The 20,201-nt window shown below is 44.6% G+C and overlaps 1 protein-coding gene across 1 annotated transcript in view; it reads right to left on the bottom strand.

Moving 5' to 3' along the window:
- The window catches only part of ank2b (ankyrin 2b, neuronal), a 512,663-nt gene extending 503,388 nt beyond the window's left edge, over positions 1–9,275 (bottom strand). Inside the window, exon 1 of the mRNA XM_051929737.1 lies at positions 8,415–9,275. Coding sequence (XP_051785697.1) covers positions 8,415–8,486 — 72 coding nt within the window. The 5' untranslated portion in view covers positions 8,487–9,275. The remainder of the gene's footprint in view (positions 1–8,414) is intronic.
- Positions 9,276–20,201: the final 10,926 nt, after the last annotated feature.

Raw genomic sequence — 20,201 nt, 5'->3', positions numbered from 1 at the left:
GGACCCCCTCACCCCCATTGTTCCAACACAATCAGGACTTCACAGGACCCCCTTGTCCTCATTGTTTCAACAGAACTGAGATGCCACGGAATCCCCTCACTCTTATTGCTCCAACAAGATCAGGACTTCACGGGACCCCCTCACCCACATTGCTTCAATGGGACTTCACGGGACCCCCCTCGCCCCTCAGGACTTGATGGCTATGAGGTGGGAAGCCATATTTAGTGTGTAACGTTGGTGCTGTACATTAGGAGGGCTGGACAGAGATGGCGGGGTGACAGATGTGTTGTCACTTTCCGTTATTTACTTCTGAACCCTCCTGGCATTGAAATGGATGTCCGAAAGCTGGTAAGGATACCAAAGACAACCCGACTCTGGATTTGTTTCTTCTGATAAGTGTGTCCCATCCATAACTTATGCCAGTGGTTCTTAAACTGTGGGGCGGGCCCCCATAGGGGGGCACAAAGTAACAAAAAGGGGGGCGCGAAGATGTGCAAAAATGAAAACAAGAATCAAAAATATGAAAAATACATCTATTGAAACCACAAGAAATTAACTTAAACTACATTCTGATACTAGAAAAATAAATACAGAGTTAGATAAATGTCGATAAAAGTTAAGTAGGTAGAATAAAATATGCATCTATGATATATCATTAATTAAAAAAGAACAAATTGGTATTAGTGGGCTCCTTTCAAAAAATATGTTAGGGGGCGCTATTAAAACTGCTATGAAAACTCGGGTCGCAAATACTTAAAGGTTGAGAAATGCTGTGTTATATAGTGCCTTTCATCTATCTATCTATCTATCTATCTATCTATCTATCTATCTATCTATCTATCTATCTATCTATCTATCTATCTATCTATCATATAGTGCCTTTCACTCTATCTATCATATAGTGCCTTTCACTCTATCTATCTATCTATCTATCTATCTATCTATCTATCTATCTATCTATCTATCTATCTATCTATCATATAGTGCCTTTCACTCTATCTATCATATAGTGCCTTTCAGTCTATCTATCATATAGTGCCTTTCACTCTATCTATCTATCTATCTATCTATCTATCTATCTATCTATCTATCTATCTATCTATCTATCTATCTATCTTTTCTCTTTTTTTTGCTGACTTATGCCCACCTTGTTCAAGTTCCAATCACAAGTCTGGAGTAAAACTTGAATGTGCTGGGCATTTGACCTTTGCCAGCCTGGCACATCCATCTGTGCCCGGCCATTAAACACTAAGATGTGCTTCTGAGATGTGGAAACAAAAAGTGGGAGATATGAAGAAAACCCACCACGATGGGGCAGAGTATGCAAAGAGAGACCACTGGATCACAAACTCTGAGGGGCTGTGGGTTCAACTGTGGCTACTGATGATGTGTGACCCTGAGAGTGTCACTTCAGCTACCTGGGCACTGAGTGGAAATTCACAAGAAATGGAGCCCACTGCATCTCTTTGGATAAAAGATTCAGCCAGACAACAAGTAACGGCAGGCCGAGCTGAAGCCCCTCCAGAGCCGCACCGTCGCTTGATGCGGATTTGCCTGAGAGACGACGATGGCCTCCTCATCCAGACTGGCAGAGCGGCAGCCGCATGGAGCCCATCAGGTCACAGGGAGTCCCAGCAGGCAGCAGCATCTGAGGAAGCTGAGCAGCTAAACGGACACATTAGTGCCACTGCTGCCGCCGCCGCCTTCACTCAGTTACTTTTAGTGGTTACAGAGGTGGAGGGACGCCACTTTGAAATGCTTTTGTTTAAAGCTTCTCAGCCATAATGGCCTTAATGGTATGTCTGACGTCGGTGGGCACTTTTACTTGGGGTTTACTTTCAGATCCTGCCATTTGCTGGCATTTGCTGCTATTGCTTACAGCTTTAATGAGTTTTTAAATATTTTATTGATATCTCTCATGTAGGAGTGGCCACTGATTAGTAACATCCATCATTATTTCATATAGCTCCTTTTATAAAGCAGCATAATTAATAAAGTATCTATCTATCTATCTATCTAATAATCAAATCCTTTTCTTATGACATAATAACAGTCTACTATCTGTTTAATGCCAGCTCAAGATTACTGGGGTGCCGGAGTCTGTCTTGACAAATCTGAGGAGAGGAGAAGGGCACCTCAGCAGCCTACAGCCCCAGCAACGGAGTCACAGGTTCACTTGACCCTTGGCGAGGTCCTGCCCATTAGACTGGACGCCTGTGTCATGTGGTTTACTGGACAGACGTCATTGTTGGAGTCACAGTACCCCCCTACAACCCACCACTAACTGGCCGTAGACTCTACTGGCAAAGATTTGAGCCGCTGCCCCCTACTTGAGGCTCTGGGCTACAGACAGTCATACTTGAACCTGAGCGAAATGTACAAAAAAATCATCAGCCACTTATACAGCACTGCTTATATATCACAACATACGAAACAAAATAATAATAATAATAATAAGCAGAGAAAAACACCCAAAATATACTCCTAAAATCTTAAACTGTCCACCTCAGTAAAAGGATGAGTGTCTGTGTGTCTGTCTGTGTATTCGTCCAGCTGATATGTCTCTGTCATTTCAACAGATGGTGCATCACAAACATTTTTAGTCATAAAATGGATTTTGTTTGTCATTCCAACAAATAGCACATCATAAATATTAGCACTGGTTTACAAATCCCATACCAAGCTGCATATAAAAGAAACATATGTATCACATTTGGTATTCCCACAGATGGAGCATCACAAATATTTTTAATAATAAAATGTATTGCAGTTTGTCATTCCAACACATGGTGCATTACCTACTTATTAACACTACTTTATGAATACCATACCAAGCTGCATATAACAGAGCGGTATGTATTGCATTTGGTATTTCCACAGATGGTGCATTATAAACATTTTTAATAATAAAATGCATTGCAGTTTGTCATTCCAACAGACTGCACATTTCAAATATTAACACTGCTGTATGTATGTATTTCATGTATCATTCCAACATGTGGCACATCACAAACCTTTCTAGTAATGGATGTTATTACTACAAGTAAATGTCTGCATATGTGTATGTCCGTTTAGTTGCTATGTCTCTGTTGTTCCAACAAATGGCGCATCACAAATATTTTTAGTAATAAAATGTATTTTGTTTGTTGTTGCGTCAGATGGCACATTACAAATATTATGTATCCTGTACCATTGCCATATAACAGAGACATATGTATTGCATGTGTCTTTCCAACAGGTGGCACATTACAAACATTTCTAGTAATTGATTTTACTACAAATGTGTGTCTTTATATGTGTATGTCCAATCAATTGCTATGTCTCTGTTGTTCCAACAGATGGTGCATCACAAACATTTGCAGCAATAAAATACATTGCACTTGCTATTCCAACAGATAGCACATTGCAAATATTAATACTGCTTTATGAATCCCACACCAAATGGAAAATAACAAAGACATAAGTTTGCAATTTTCAATCCAACACATGGCACATTACAAACATTTGTACTAATGGATTTTATTACAATAAATAAGTGTCTGTGTATTTTCTATGTCCGTCCACTTGCTGTGTCTCTGTAATTCCAAGCGATTGCACATTTGTAGTAATAAAATGCATTTCCTTTGACATTCCAACATATGGTGCATCACAAACATTAATACAGCTTTTACAAATTCCATACCAAATGACATATAACAAAGACATATGCACTGCACAATGCACTGTAAACATTAATGCCAAAGTCTGGGTTTAATGTTTAGATTTCAATGTATAACAGATGGGTAGCACAGCCAGGTGAAATATGTGGCTAAGCCTTAGGAAAAACTATAAACATATTATGTTGAATCCTTAAAACATGGAATAAAAATAATTTGAAAAATCAGAAAAACAGTAAGAGAGAATTAAATTAGCAAACATTGAACGCAGAAAAAAAGATGTATATACTCTGTGTGTGTGTGTGTGTGTATATATATATATACTGTATATATCTGTACTAGTATATAAGAAAATGTGTGTGGCACATTGTGAGAAAATACTGTATAAAGAAGAATATCAAAATAAGAAAACCCATAAACTGTCGTCCACTGGGACAGGTGTTTGACCAACCAACCAAAATCAAGGAAAACACGTGTAAATGAAAAGAAATCAAAAAAACGAATTGCCACCAATTCTACAATGAAATAAAATAAAGAAGAATATAATACTGTTATATTACATAGATGTACAGTTCAGTTATAAAGGAAAAATGTTATAAAACGAACGGAATAATAAGTCAAAATAGTAAAAAAATAAAAATAAATAAATAAATAAGCATAAGTGTAAACAATGAAACTCCCTGGACAAGAATCACGTAGAACCCCTCAATCACAGGGGGACAATCGGCAGTAAACCTATGTACATATATCTGGGGACTTCAGATTATTATTACTATTATTGTTATTATTATTATTATCCTTCCACCCTTCTGGCTCCTTTCTTTAGTTCATTCCTAAGCTCTCCCTGCTGCACCTCAGGTTGATTTCTTTTTCTTTCTTTTTAAATTGTCAGGATTTGCGCTTCAACTCCACGATTGTCTCGGACTCTCGCGAGCGGTTGTGTGACGCGGGGCTTCCTTATTTTTTTTTAATTTTTTTTTTGCCAGGTGCGCTTCCAGTTCATTTCCAGTCCACCAGGTGTGCTTGAGCCTGCGCTTCTCAGCTCTTTCATCTTTAAGGATCCATCGACCCTCCTGACTTGCTTATCCATGGCAGGCTGAAGTGCAACTGGCGCCCATCCCAACAATCGCTGGGCTAATTTTGACACACCAGTCCACTTAAAGTGCACATCTTGGACTGTGGTCGGATGCTGCACGTCCTTGAGAACTTTGAAGACCTGCTTATGTGGCCCTACGTGGTGTTCTCTGTCATTTGGACGAATTCACAAATGTATTTCTTTCCTTCTTTACAGGGGATAAGATAGGGAGGTGGCCATGGGGAACTAACAATTCTCTCGGACCTGGATATGGCATCTCTCTGGCATTTTTGACTGCGGACAGGAGAAAAGATAGATAGATAGATAGATAGATAGATAGATAGATAGATAGATAGATAGATAGATAGATAATCCAACTTTTCTCACCCTTTAAGTATTTGCTACCCGAGTTTTCATAACAGTTTTAATAGCGCCCCCTAACGTTTTTTTTGAAAGGAGCCCACTAATAACAATTTGCTCTTTTTAAATTAATGATATATCATATATGCATATTTTATTGTACCTACTTAACTTTTATCGACATTTATCTAACTCTATATTTATTTTTCTAGTATCAGAATGTAGTTTAAGTTAATTTGTTTTGGTTTCAATAGATGGATTTTTCATATTTTCGATTCTTGTTTTCTTTTTTTCACATCTTCGCGCCCCCCTTTTTGTTTACTTCACGCCCCCCTAGGGGGGCCCGCCCCACAGTTTGAGAACCTAATAGATAGATAGATAGATAGATAGATAGATAGATAGATAGATAGATAGATAGATAGATAGATAGACACTATATAATAATAGATGGATAGACACACTTTATAACAGATCGATAATATTTCCAAACAGGATTTTGCGCCTTCTATGCTGATGGCTAAAATCGAATGGTATGCCGCTCGAGTTTTCCGCTGTGCTGATTATAAATGTCGTTGTTTGGCCCACTTGCCAGATCGCAGTGTAAACCGTTGACGTTCAAACGGGACTCGCCTGTCCTTTCCAATACGCTCCACACACGCCGCATGACTGCGCCCGTCTTTCAGTCGACACTTGATGCACATTTTTGGATTCGTATTAACGGAGCTGATGCTATTCAGGCGGATCTTCTGGTGAGACTCCGTTTAGTGAAGGTGAGGTGTGCCCGCCACATTCTGATCCACTGTCGTCTATTCACACGCCCCCAAAACATTAAGCACCCGCGATTTATTATGCCCAACATGCCAGGGTGGTGTTTTTGCCAAAGTTTTAAATATAAAAAACAAATTCAAGAGCAGATGGGAACAGCTACTGACAGAGTGAAGAAAAAAAAATCTTGGACAGCACGTAAGCTTTAGCAGTTAACAGGAAGCTTAAGGAACAACTGGTGCGCTGATCCTGGGCGCGGGATTAAGAAGAAGACCTAAAGAAAAAAACGGAATGAACAGAATGTCTTAGTGCAGGTATTTACTGGAGAAGGCGTCGGGGAAAGAGGAAAAACCGCCTGGGAGGGCATCGGACCACCACACGTCTCCTCTCCCACATCCCGACCATCGGCGCACTCATCGCGGAGAGCAGCTGTCCTTTTAAAGAAGAAAAGGAAAAAAAAAGCAAAGAGCGCAAAAAGGCGACGGCTGATCAGCGCAGATTAGTGCCGAGGAGTTCAGCTCGTCAGTGGGAAGGCAAGGAAAGGAGAGAAAACCCCGCATGGTCCGAATTTAAAATTAACTTGGCCGATCAATTTTAAAGTGATACAAGCATTGCTGTCACTCAGCATGGACTATAAGTAAGAAAAATAAAATTAAATAATCAGTTTTGAAAAAAAAAAGGCAATTTTATATGTTGAGTGAATTGGGTTGGCATTTTAACATCCATATAAAAGGTACCTTACAAAGATAGTTTGGGATCACTGAATTAAAAAAATAATTAAAAAAATAATGCATAGGGTTGCGGGAATACGGAATATATTTCGGCAACTTTAAGATTCCGGGCAGGAACCAACGCTTTAGGGGATTTCTTTATTTCGCAAGAGTACATTCACAGAAACTGTTTAAAGTGTTGGTAGAAACGAAATAAAGCTGACACACGTGGAGAACTCGATAATTCCACACAGGTGGACATCAGGCCGGGTATGAACACTTACGTAATAATAATAATAATAATAATAAATTAAATGTAGGGAGCACGCGCGCGCAGACAAAACACCGCGTCACTCGACGGTACCGTGAACGCGTAGGGTGTGCCGCACGGGACTGGCGGGTCTCTTGTGCGCGTTGGGTGTGCTGCCCGGGTGCTCGTTGCAGAGTCTCCGTACCCTCGAAATGTATTATTTTCATTTTATTTAATTATATGTTTTGATAAATAATGGCTAACTAAAGTATTTAAGAATGTACTTTTCACGTTTGACATGATTGTTATTTTCTAATGAGTTTAAATATTTAAACATATTTAAATATTCATCATATCTTAATGAGGGCATACCCGATGCGCAAAAACATAACGAAGCTGATTCCTTCATTTAAAACAACCAGAGATATCACGTTAGTTAGTTAGATGGAGCACATGATCATGCAGACGTTGAACGACTTCCGATTCTAGCCGGCAAGACTTCATATAATCAGAGCAACACGACTAGCTATTTAAAATAAACAGAAATATCTCACGTTTCTAGAAAGCTATATTGTGCACGTTAGAAAATTAATCACTTAGTTAGTTAGTTTGCACAAAGACATTGATCACATGCAGACGCTAAAAGACGTCAGATTTCAGTCAGTAAGACCTCAGATAATCAGCACAGCATATAAAATGTCCAAATATTTAAGATAACCAGAAATATCTGACATTTCTAGAAAGTTATTGTGTAAGTTAGTTAGGTAGTAGAAACACGTGATAATGCAGACTCTAAAAATACGTCAGTCTAATCAGAACAACATGCAAACTGTCAAAGTATTAAAAACAACCACAAGTTCTAAAGGGCGTTATGCGCCTAAATTAGTTAGTTAGTTAGTTAGTTAGAACACATGGAATGCAGACATCAGAAGACCTTCCGTTGTATCCGGTAACACCCCATCTAAAGAGAACAGGACCGAACTGTCCAATCAGCACTTTACAATCTCAGTAAAGCGTGAAACTCTTCAAAACATTACGGCGCTCGCCCTGCGACTCACAGAATCGCCACGACAGCCTTCTTGTTTTATTATCATTTCTCTTCTTCTTCTTCTTATTGTTATTATATTTATTATTATTATGAGTGAGGAGCTACCGTATGACGCATACCCAATGTTTGACAGCAGGTAGTCCACTAAGACCGGCCGACTGTCCCCGAGTCGCGCCCGCCGCAGCTTTTTGCGCATGCAGACCCAGCCAGGCTGTCAGCGGCTGACATGATAAAGTTTCTGTACCGCTTAGCGGTTTTCTTGAACATTCCCGGCCCACCAGCCGCGCCCGCACCTCTCCCGCGGCTCTGTCGCAGCGCAGTACGGCGGAACCCCCACCGGTGCACCTGAACGCTTCGGTAACCAAGGGCAACGTTTGGGGGGCTCCTCCTTCCTGGCGCCCGCAGCCCATCTGAAGGGCGCACTTACTCGCTAGCGCATCAACTGCTTGACAGTAAACAGCGAAGTGCGGCTCTTTTTCGTTTTTTCAGACGCTGTATTTCTGCTTATTTTTACTATTATGACAAAAATATTTACGGAGCGGTGACCCACCTGGCGAATGCGCTCCTGATTTGTCGGAGAGGTCCCGCCTCCTGGCGAAGAGGAGGAGGTGGGGGAAGCCATGTTCCTGAATCAGGCGCTGCCGCTCCTTGTGTCACTTTCTTCGGATTTCCGTTACATGCAGACTCGGTGAAGGAGAGAGAGAGAGAGCAAAAGAGGTGATCGGTGCCCCCGCTATACAGTCCTGCTCTGGGGCCTCCTACGTGGAGCTGTGGCTGCAGCCCAGAGGAGTGGGAAGACGGAATGACCTTTGCTGAAGTGAATTAGCTCAGCTAGTGAAGGAGGGAGGGAGGCTGGGAGGAGGGAGAGAGAGAGAGCGCGCGGCGGTGATGGAGAGGACGATCCAGCTCAGTGTTTCGCTGCAGCCCAGCCGCGCATTGTGACGAGCGAGTGAGAGAGAGAGAGAGAGAGAGAGGAGCGCAACAGAGCGCGGATTATTCTAACGGCAGGACTGCTGATGAGATCATGGACGAGCTCTCCCAAACAGGGACGGATCAGAGAGCGCAGGGTGGGACCACTGGAGTTTTTCCCCCCTCAGCTGCGGCGCCCGGTGGGCCTGTCCGGCACCAGCATCCACTCTTTTTCTCTTTCTCTCTCTCTTTCTCTCTATTACACATCCGTACACTTCTTCTGTCATACTTACTAACAGCACATTGAGCTGAGGTTTAAAAACAAGGAAGTGAATTTTGGGAGTGGTTTGTGTACGTAAACAAGTCAGGTCTCTTTTTACAGTATATGGCGCCTTTCACTGCAGGTGCCAACACGCAGAAGTAACAAGACAGGCGGTGTGGTGAAGGCTTTGGACTTCAAATCCTGCGGTGGTGGGTTTCTAATTCAGCTGCAGACCCCGTGTGACCCTGTGTGACCCTGTGTGACCCTGGGCAAGTCACTTCACCAGCCTGTGCTCGAGTTCGAAAGAAAAAGAAAAGAAATGTAATTAATTGTATCTCAAATGTTGTAAGTCGACAAGTTAGCAAATAACGTCACAACTCCAGTGACCACAAATGAACAAACTCACGTTAAATTAGACCCAGCAGATCTTTAATCGAGTCACCTTTATACCTGACACCATCGTCCAAGGCGATTTAGAACATCAGAGATACAGCTGGTTGTATTGGTTTAGTTTGTCCAATTGAAGAGCAGGCAGGTGAAGTGACATAGTCAGGGTGACACAGTGACACCTGAACCCACAACCTCAGGGTTTGTAGTCCAAGACCTTAACACTAGGCCACACTAGCTATCTATTATATAGTGCCTGTCACTCTATCTATCTATCTATCTATCTATCTATCTATCTATCTATCTATCTATTATATAGTGCCTTCTATCTATCTATTATATAGTGCTTTCTATCTATCTATCTATCTATCATATAGTGCCTTTCATATCTATCTATCTATTATATAGTGCCTTCTATCTATCTATCTATCTATCTATCTATCTATCTATCTATCTATCTATCTATCTATCTATCTATCTATCTATCTATCTATCTAGTGCCTTACACATCTATCTATCTATCTATCTATCTATCTATCTATCTATCTATCTATCTATCTATCTATCTATCTAGTGCCTTTCACTCTATCTATCTATCTATCTATCTATCTATCTATCTATCTATCTATCTATCTATCTATCTATCTATCTATCTATCTATCTAGTGCCTTACACATCTATCTATCTATCATACAGTGCTTTTCACATGTCTCTGTTATGCAATTTCTTTCATTTGGACATCAAACCTCTGTGGCTGTGGGTTCAAATCCCACTACTGACACCACTGTGTTTTATGGCCGAGTGGTCAGATGACTCATGGAAGCCTACTTGGATTTTTGAAGAACTCTCAGACTATTAGTTTCTCTGGTCCAATGACACCACCATTAAACTGTGTGGTCTCAGTCCTAAGTGTCACGTTAGGATGACAGCAGGCGCGGCTCATCATCTGTGGTGGTGGCAGCATTAGAGACTGGGAGACTTGACCAGGTTGACAGAAAGATGAACTGAGCAAAGTGCAGAGACGTCCACAGTGCAGACCTGCTCAGAGCGCTCTGGACGTCAGACTGGGTCAGAGGTTCGCCTTCCATCAGGACAAAGCAGAGACAACACAGGAGTGACTTAGGGGCGACTCTGTGAATGTCCTTGAGGGGCTCAGACTTGAACACAATCCAACATCTCTGGAGAGACCTGATACTAGCAGGCTACCGATGGTCTCCATCTGGGCTGAGAGAGCTTGAGAGGGTCTGCAGAGGAGTCCCCAAATGCAGGTGTGTGAAGTTGGTCACGTCAGACCCAAGAAGAACCAAAGCTGGAATCTCTGCCAGGGGGTCTTCAGCTAAGTACAAAGTAAAGATTTGAACACTTGTGTCTGTGTGGTATTTCAGTTTTTTATTTCTAATAGAATTGTAAATATTTCTTAAATGCTGTTTCCACTTTGTCATTCTGGGGTATTTGCATGTTGGTTGATGACAGAAAAAAAATTTGATGCTGCAAGAAAAGAAAATGTGCAAAAAGTGAGGGGTCTGAAGGCGCTCTGATCCTTAAAAGGCTTGGTGTATCTCACACACACACACACACACACACACACACACACATCAATTTATAAAGACGTAAAGCTTTTAAAGCCTCACAGGTTCTCCCAATGGCCATCATATAAGCTAATGGAATGCACTGCAGAGCTGGCAGGGGAGGAGCCACCCTGAGGTTTATCACTTGGCAGGTTGTCACTGTGTCCCCTCCAAGGCCAGGACTGGTGACATTTTGTTCACAGCTGAATTATGATGTCCATGTGTGTCAAACTGGGAGCCAATCACAGTTCAAGTTATTCAAGACCCACACCCGCCCCCCCGCTGGCATGGGAGATGCCCACCTCCAGACACTACGCCCCCCCCCCCCCACTAGACTCTCACAAGTCCAGTCACAAAACAGAAATAAAACATTTTGTATATTTTAGGCTAATCAAGACTGTGAGAAAGTGACGCATCACACTGAGTGGCATCATAAATTACTCGGCGCCCATTACTGAGTTGGTGAGAAAATGCTGAGGCAGCCTGCAGATGACCCTGAAGGTGGGCGGGGCTGGATGCATGATTGACAAACGGGTAAGAATGAAATCCCTGCTCCAGTTAGATTCGTAGAAAGCCATTAGTGCTGATGTACTGAGTTGTTCAGCCTGGTATTGAGACGAGCCTGTGCCAGTGCAACTGAGGGGATGGTGTCAGGGTGGGGGGGCACACGGGACCGGTGGGAGATTGGCACGCACTTTAAAGTGGTCTTTGACAGATAACGATGATGATCGTGCCAGGGTTGTGTACGGTAGGGTCTTACTGGGGGGCAGTATCCAGGGGTCACTAACCCACGGGGGGGGGGGGGGGGGTCTCACAAAAGTAATTTTCACAGTGAATTTGCTCACTGACTTTTGACTGCTGAATTATTTCCTGAAAATTCGTCTGGCAGCCACCTTAGGCATATCTTTTTTTTTCCTCAGTGCCCCTTGATGCTGTGCGAGACTGGGGGGTGGAGGGGGGGGGGGGGTCCTGGGGATTCCAAAGGCCAGTGAAGGAAGAGCTACGACACGGCAGACCCCAACAGTGACACAAGTCCCTTATGTGACATCAGGAGACTCAGATTGGGGTCTGCTATTGGGATTTGGGTTATTGCACTTATTCAGAGTTACTGTCTAATATATAAATATAATAAACCACTGCTGTCTGTGTGGGGGGGGGGGCAGTCCCTCCGAGGAATCTGATTGGTCAGTTTGACTTTGATGACACAACATTAGAGGAAGTGCAAGTGTGAGATGCACAAGGAGGGGTAAAGGCGAGGCACAGGGACAGTGTCACCTCCAGAAATGGGGCGTGTGACACGGGACAGGAGGCGAGAAGGGCGCCCTGAAAATAACGACAGAGTCGGAACTGTCTGTGTGTGTGTGTCTGTGTGAGTGTGTGTGTGTGTGAGTGTGAGAGAGTGTGTGTGCGTGAGTGTGTGTGTTTGGGTGTGTGTGTGCGTGTGTGTCCGTGAGTGTGTGTGTGTGTGTGTGTGTGTGTGCGCATATGTGTGTGTGTGTGTGCATGCGCGTGTGAGTGTGTGTCTGTGAGTGTGTGTGTGTGTGCATGCGCGTGTGAGTGTGTGTGTGTGTGTGTGTGTGTGCGCATATGTGTGTGTGTGTGTGCATGCGCGTGTGAGTGTTTGTCTGTGAGTGTGTGTGTGTGTGTCCCTCTGAAGAGTCTGACTGGTCAGTTTGGCTTTGGTGATGTGATTGCCAGTCAGAGTGCAGAGAAGGAGAGGTTGAGATACACAAGGAGCAGTAAAGGCGGAGGAGGCCTCCTGAGAGTCGTCTTCAAAGATGAGAAGCGTTCACAAAAGTATGAAGGATGTTTTTTCAAGCAGATAGCAGGTAGACAAAAAGCAGACAAGAGGCAAGCAGTGCCCCTCGAGGTGACAGAGTCTGGGAAGTGGGCTTTACGGGTCTCACTCGAGAGGAAGAGTGCCAGGCAGGAGAGGCTCAGACACACGAGGACACCAGGGAAGGGCACTGCAGGTACCCATAGGGCAAGACGCAGCACTCATTCATAGATGTATTTTATTATCTGTCTTGGGCAGGTCACGTGGCTAGTATATAGTTCTAGGAAGGAAATTCTAAATATATAAAATCCAAATCGGAATATTTAACGTGTAAAAGTAATAACAGGACAAGGGTTGGGCTTTTGGGGCACTTTGCGGCCCACCCCATGTAACTCTCAACAATACATAAAAACAAAGAACACGCCAAATCAAGTCGTCCCGACTTCGGCCGAATGTACACCAATGAGGACGGCGACTCCTCCGTGTTTAAGGCATTCTGGGAGGAAGAGGCGGGTCCAGGTAGACAAACCGCGCAGGTGTCATAGGGAGGGGTGGGGGGGGAGTGCACAGCGCCACCTGCTGTCTCAGTGGAGAATCACCGTCAGCCAAGCTGTTTGCCATGAGCACACCTGTGACAAATGTCAAGCCCGCACTTTTATTATCTATTTAATCTTTCTTTGGCTATATCTGTTCAGACACTGACTTTATATATTCAGGAATGACTGTAAATATTTTAAACTTGTGACTTTATATATTGGGATGCTGCCTTTAAATATTCAGAGAATCAATATATCAGTTTGTTTGACATCCCATTTTATATTGAAGTGTGAATATATATATATCTGCGGTGGGTTGGCGCCCTGCCCAGGATTGGTTCCTGCCTTGTGCCCTGTGTTGGCTGGGATTGGCTCCAGCAGACCCCCCCGTGATCCTGTGTTCGGATTCAGCAGGTTGGAAAATGGATGGATGGATGGATATATATATATAGATATATAAACATGGGCAGCACGGTGGTGCAGTGGTAGTGCTGCTGCCTCACAGTTAGGAGACCCAGCTGGGTTCACTTCCCAGGTCCTCCCTGCGTGGAGTTTGCATGTTCTCCCCGTGTCTGTGTGGGTTTCCTCCGGGCGCTCCGGTTTCCTCCCACAGTTCAAAGACATGCACATTAGGTGGATTGGTGATCCTAAATTGTCCCTAGTGTGTGCTTGGTGTGTGTGTGTGTGTGCCCTGCGGTGGGTTGGCACCCTGCCCAGGGTTTGTTTCCTGCCTTGCACCCTGTGTTGGCTGGGATTGGCTCCAGCAGACCCCCGTGACCCTGTAGTTAGGATATAGCGGGTTGGATAATGGATGGATATATAAACATGTCATTTAAACTAATAACGTGGGAGGTGACCACCAGCAGGCCCCTGTTTAATGCCAGCAGCTGGCACAACAGCAAAAACATCAAAGCTAAACGTCACTCATGGCTGCTGTAAACAGAAACGAATGCGGAGCTCCTGAATACTCCGACTCACATGCTGACGAGTCCACGACTGACCACCTCCTTCCAGTGCAATTGGGGGGGTTTAAAACACTAGGTCCCAGAAGGGGCGGGGCTTGGTGACAGCAAACCAGAAGTGATGTCATTCATCCTCCAGCTGACATCCCTTTGAACTGTGGACCAAAAAGAGATGCTGCACCAACAAGAGAGCCCCCCTCTGGTCCTGGTGGTGGTCCAGGGTCCTGAGGACATCTCCTATTTGCACGTCGTCTGTCTGATGTCTCATATTTGTACATAAAAATGTTAAAAACAACAAAAACCAAACAGGCCTGAAGTCACCTTACCTGTAAACCCTTTGCAGAGGCCCCGCCTCCCTCAGGCAGCACGCTATTGGCTGTCAGATCAAAGGGTGACGATGCGATGTTTAGCAGACAAATAAACTGTGCCGGGACAGACATCATACAGTCGTGTAATCTGACATCCCCAGAGGTTTCTGGTCGTGTAATCTGACGATGAGCTCAGCAGCGGTAGGCTTCAAGTCTGACACCCCCTCAAACCGGAAGTCGTGTGATGTGACAACGGCGGCTCTGGAGTTACTCATCGGCCAAAAAAAATAAATTAATTAAACTGTTCACAAGAAAAGAAAACCCAAATGATAGCCTGTCTAGGTACTGGAATCGGATCAAAGCTAAATCAATTAATCAATCAATTAACTAAACCACACTTTATATAGTGACTTTCGCAGCAAGCTCCGCCCTCCTATTTAACAAAGAAAGCAAACCAAATAAAATGTTCATCATAAAGTTCCAAAACAAGAAGGTAATTAAACCTGACAAACATCTTGCTATCAGCTTCTAATCCAACTTTATTTTATATAGTGCCTTTCACAGCTAGCGCCACCCCCTCCCAAATTTAACACAGAAGGCAAACCAAATAAAAAGTTCAACAGAAAATAATTCAAAGGATTAAAGCTTATAAACGTCTCAACATCAAATCTAAATCCAGTTTTATTTTATATAGTGGCTTTCACAGGTAGCATCCTAAAAAGTAGTATAAAAAACTGTTAAAAAGAAAGAAATCGTTCAGACTCAAAGTGGTGGCACATTTAGGTCTTGGGGTCAAATCCAAATGAATGAGTCAATCAGTCTTTATATTGTCCTGCATGCGCCTCAGTGGGTCTCTGCTCAGGTATGCAGTACCACTCTAGAGCAAGCGGGGGCGCAGTTGCTAACCTTGTCACCCGTTTGTGTCTCCAAAGAGAGAGAGAGAGAGAGTGAGTTTGGGAGATACAGCACGTGACTGCTCCACAGCTCCGAGAAAACGCCCACTGTGGGCAACTGACTCCGCCCCTTTCGGGCCAGTTGCTATAAATCCGCGCATCTCCCGGAGGGAGGAGTCTCACTTTGAGTCGCGCAAATCTGGAAGGCGGAGCTTCACGAAACGCGAGGACACGCCCAGCAAGGACAACTTTAGAAAGCCAGCAACCGCCTGTGTTTTCTGTCTTGCAGCGCCATCGTGCGTTTATTTTATTTTCTATTTTAAGAATTAAACGGGACAACCCGGTTGGTGTCGCAATATTTCATCCTTGAACCCAGGTTTCACTACCATAGTTTAATATAGCGCCTTTTTCAGCATGCACGTTTAAAATATAACCCAAAAAGCTAACGTGATAAAACGGTGTCCATTATATTATACAAGGGCAAGTCTCTGAAGCCTGTAAATGAGATTACATCGAATTTAAATCAATCTTTACTTTTTATAGCGTCTTTCACAGCAAGTACCATCAAAGGATGCATTATAAGGTAAATGAGATAAAGAGCATGAGTAAAGAGTAAGTCAAAGGTGGGACTGCAAAGAGAGAGAGAGTGTAAATCAATGCATTTTTCGCTAATATAGCGCCTTTCACATCCCGTCTTAGATGCTCATATTGACATCAGGTGTTCAGGTGGGCCGACTTGCTCTTAGTCACCCCCAAAATCTGACCGCATGGCTTGGAGACCCAACTGCCTCATTGCTGTGCCACGTCCGGTTAAAGGGAGGGCATCCGCCTTCAAGCTGGCACAGTGCATAGTGATGGTCTGCTGCGTGTCCTGGCAGCAACGGGTGGACAGCAGGAAATACCCCAGATCTGCCTCAAGTGAGTTTCAGTGGCCATTGGCACCCTGGTTCTGTCCGGCCTTGCGCCTGCACTGTTGGGATCGGCTTCGGTCCCATGCGACCCTCAAGTTGATTCGGCGAGTTAGAGAAGGCCCAGCCCAGCAGTCCAAGGGGTCTCGTAAACATCTGTCCACCAACGCAGCACGGCATTGCCAGCGAAACTTGAGCCGAGTGTCCGTCAGAGCAGAGCAGATGGCCCGCCGTGTCACCTCGGAGCACTGCAGCCCCGCCGGAAATTGAGGAAGTGACGACCCCGGCGCTCTGGGGGGCTCATCCTTCTCAAGGATTTAGGTGTCCGCTGTCCGGCTGCCTGTGCTCGGCCGGTGGATTCGAACTCTCTGTACAGAATGGGAGCGCAGACTGCGAGAGAGCAGAAAGGCGCGAACCGCGGAGAAATTAAAACAAAATCATGAATATCGCAGATTTAGGATTCGATGTTATATAGCGCCTTTAATAGCGGAATCACTTGTCACAGAGCGCTCATGGCGCAGAACAATCAGGGTGGGCTCTTCCATGCATCCTTCTGAATTCTGCAGATTGTGATAAGTTGTTATATAGCGCCTTTCGTAGGAACACTACTTAATATGATGCACTGGGGGGGGGTCATCTTTAAATTCAGCATATCGCTTGCTTGTGATAAGTTGTTATATAGCGCCTTTCACAGTAAAGTCACTCATCACAAAGCACTCAAGGGTAACTTCATCCTTTTGTAATCCTGACGAGTGTAACATCTTAGTTCTTATATAGCGCCATTTAGAGTAAAATCCCTCAAATGTGTTTAGTTATTATATAGCGCCTTTTGCTGGAAATTTTCTTCTCGCAAAGCACTCGGGGGTTGGTCATCTATGTGTTTTCTAATCTTCCCAGTATAACTGAAGGTATTGAGCAAGCTGGAGGGGAACCGGAAGAAGAAGAAGAAGAAGAAGAAGAAGAAGAGGATAGTCTGTTATCATAAACCTGGAATGGGAATCTGCCGAGACCTGAGGAGCGCTGGACTTGGGCGAGGTTCAAGAAAGGCGAACAAGACAACAGCGTCCATAGCGCCGTTCCAGATTACGGTCTGATGAATGATTGAGTCTTAGAGGGAAAATCGTTTAAGAGAAAACTGAGCATTTCATATTAGCTAAGAAGTATTAAAATATAGCGCCTTTCACATTGTGACTTACATTACCAGTCTTCTTCGGTTTAGAATTGTAATCTCAACGCCGAATTTGGCTGTTCAAGACACTTGAATATGCAAAAAATAAATCAGAATCTGAATTGCATTCCTAGTATTGATAAATAAATTAACAAACTAAAAATACGCCAACGGAACTATTTTGACATCAGCGCTCCATCTAGCGGTGACTTTGAAAAATTGCACGACGTCTTTAACGATAATGAAGCGGGTCGGCGTCAGGACAAATTCAGCCAGGTTAATGTGTGGTGGATGGGGATGGAGAGGGGGCGCTGTATTTAAATGTGTGTGTGTGTGTTTGTGTGTGTATGTGTAGGGGGGTTGATTAAAATGCAAATAAATTCCACGTGACTTTCGATTCCCAGCAAACATGCCTGAGAGCGCGGAAGCAACAGATTACAACTAACAGAACTTTATCCTGCACCAAGCCGCAGGGTGGCGCTCTAACAAAGGTGGTACCGGCGGGTTTTGCTTTTCGTTCGTTTGTCATTTCTATCGAATGACGTTCTGTCTGGCTGGCACTGTCAGAACCACAGCGTTGCATTCTGAGTTGCCATCTCTCATTGTATTTTTGACGTAAGTGGGTGTAACCCGACCGCAGGTTTAATAAAACTCTCGTCTCAGTCACACTAGTAGGGCTTTAATCTAAATATGGAGGATGGTGGTCTTCACTGGCAGTTGGTATTTGTGGCCATGCCCCTCAGTGCCCGTTAAGTGCTTTCAAAAACAGAAGGCTAAGTTTTGAGTTCGCCGGTATGTAGAAACCACCATTTATGCCAAAGAAAAGGGGCTGCAAAGCAGTGCCAAGAGCCCAGGGGCACACCGTGATATAGCGCCTTGACAGAGCAGAATCCGGGGGGTGCCAAGAAGCCGGGATCTTCACTGACAGATGCAGAGATGAGGAGCGACAGCCATGAGACCCCCGCAGGCTCTGCCGCTGTGCCCTCTGGTGGCCAAAGAGCTGAAGTGTAAGAAACAGGAATCTCATCCGAGGGGCGACAATCAGAATGGAGGAAGACGGAAGGAGGTCACGTGAGTCTGGTGTACACTGTGGAAAGGCGCCATTTAAAGCTGTGACAGTGACAGGGGCTCACTATGGGACTCTGAATCAGACACCTTAACTGCAAAGGTGCTATATAAATAAAAAATATTATTATTATTATAAACAGGGCTGATGTGCCGGTAAATGACATGGGATGGCGTCCAGTGTGGTAAGATGCTATATAAATATATTATACATACACTGCTCAAAAAATGAGGGGGACACTTAAATCACACATCAGACCTCGAAGAACAAAAGATTGAAGTGGAAAATCTTTACTAAGTCGTTGAGAACAAAACGACGTAACAACAAAACCAAAATCGCCCACCCATTGAGCGCTGACTCAACATCACGTCGACAAACTGAAATCCCAGGCTGGTCCAACTTGTGTGAATTTCATCCTGGCAACTCCTAATGTGACTCAGTAGTGTGTATGGACCCCATGTGCCAGGACCCCTGATGACGTCTGGGCCTGCTCCTGATGAGATGGAGGATGGTGTCCTGGGGGGTCTCCTCCCAGACCTGATCGGGGCACCAGTGAGCTTCAGGACAGTTACTGTGGCACTACTTGGTGGCATCAGATATACTGATATGTAACGGCCCAGAGGTTCTCAGTTGGACTCGTGTCTGGGGAATGTGCGGGGCACTCAATGGCATCAATGCCTTCATCACCCAGGAACTGCCTACACACTTTGGCCACGTGAGTGCTGGCATAGCCCTGCACCAGGAGGAACCCAGGGCCCACTGCACCAGCATGAGGTCTGACGATGGCTTTGAGGATTTCATCTGTCACCTGGCATGTGGAGGTCTGTATGCCCCTCCAAGGATTTGCCTCCCCAGACCATCACTTGCAGGCTGTATAACATTCACCACGGTGTCCCCAGAATCTGTCACACGTGCTCTCATCTGTGAGGAGAACGGAGCGCCAATGGCAGAGCGGCCAATTGTGGTCTTCTCTTGTGAATGTCAATCGAGCCACACAGTGATTGGCCGTTACCACAGGACCCACTAGAGGACGTCGGGCCCTCATGCCACCTTCATGGAGTCTGTTTGTGACAGTTTGGTCTCAGACATGCACACCAGAAGCCAGTTGGGGGTTATTGTTTAGGCTCTGGCAGTGCCCCTCCTGTGATTCTTCACACAGAGGAGCAGATACCAGTCCTGCTGATGGGCTGACGCCCTTTGTATGGCCGTGTCCAGCTCTTCTCGTGTAACTGCCCGTCTCCTGGTACATACTGAGACTGTGCAAGGAGACATGGCAAACCTTATGATGGCACATACGGGTATGCCATCCTGGAGGAGCTGGACTACCTGAATCAGTTGCAGGTGCCACTTCACGATTCCAGTGGTGACAAGGACACCTTTTTGGGGGTTGTCTTGCTGTGTCCTCTCCAGGTCACCTGTTGTCACTTTTGTTTGCACCAAAGCAGGTGACTCTGATTCCGAATTGCTTGTGTCCCCCAACTGGACACACTGATACCCCTGAAGCTTCACTGTGGTGAGTGGGGTACACTCTGTGTATATATAAATATTTAAATAGAAAATCCTGAGGTTACTGGTTTGGCCCCCATGATGCCT

Source organism: Erpetoichthys calabaricus, chromosome 7, assembly GCF_900747795.2.
Source record: "Erpetoichthys calabaricus chromosome 7, fErpCal1.3, whole genome shotgun sequence".
Taxonomy (NCBI): domain Eukaryota; kingdom Metazoa; phylum Chordata; class Cladistia; order Polypteriformes; family Polypteridae; genus Erpetoichthys; species Erpetoichthys calabaricus.
This window is presented reverse-complemented; position numbering and strand designations above follow the sequence as displayed.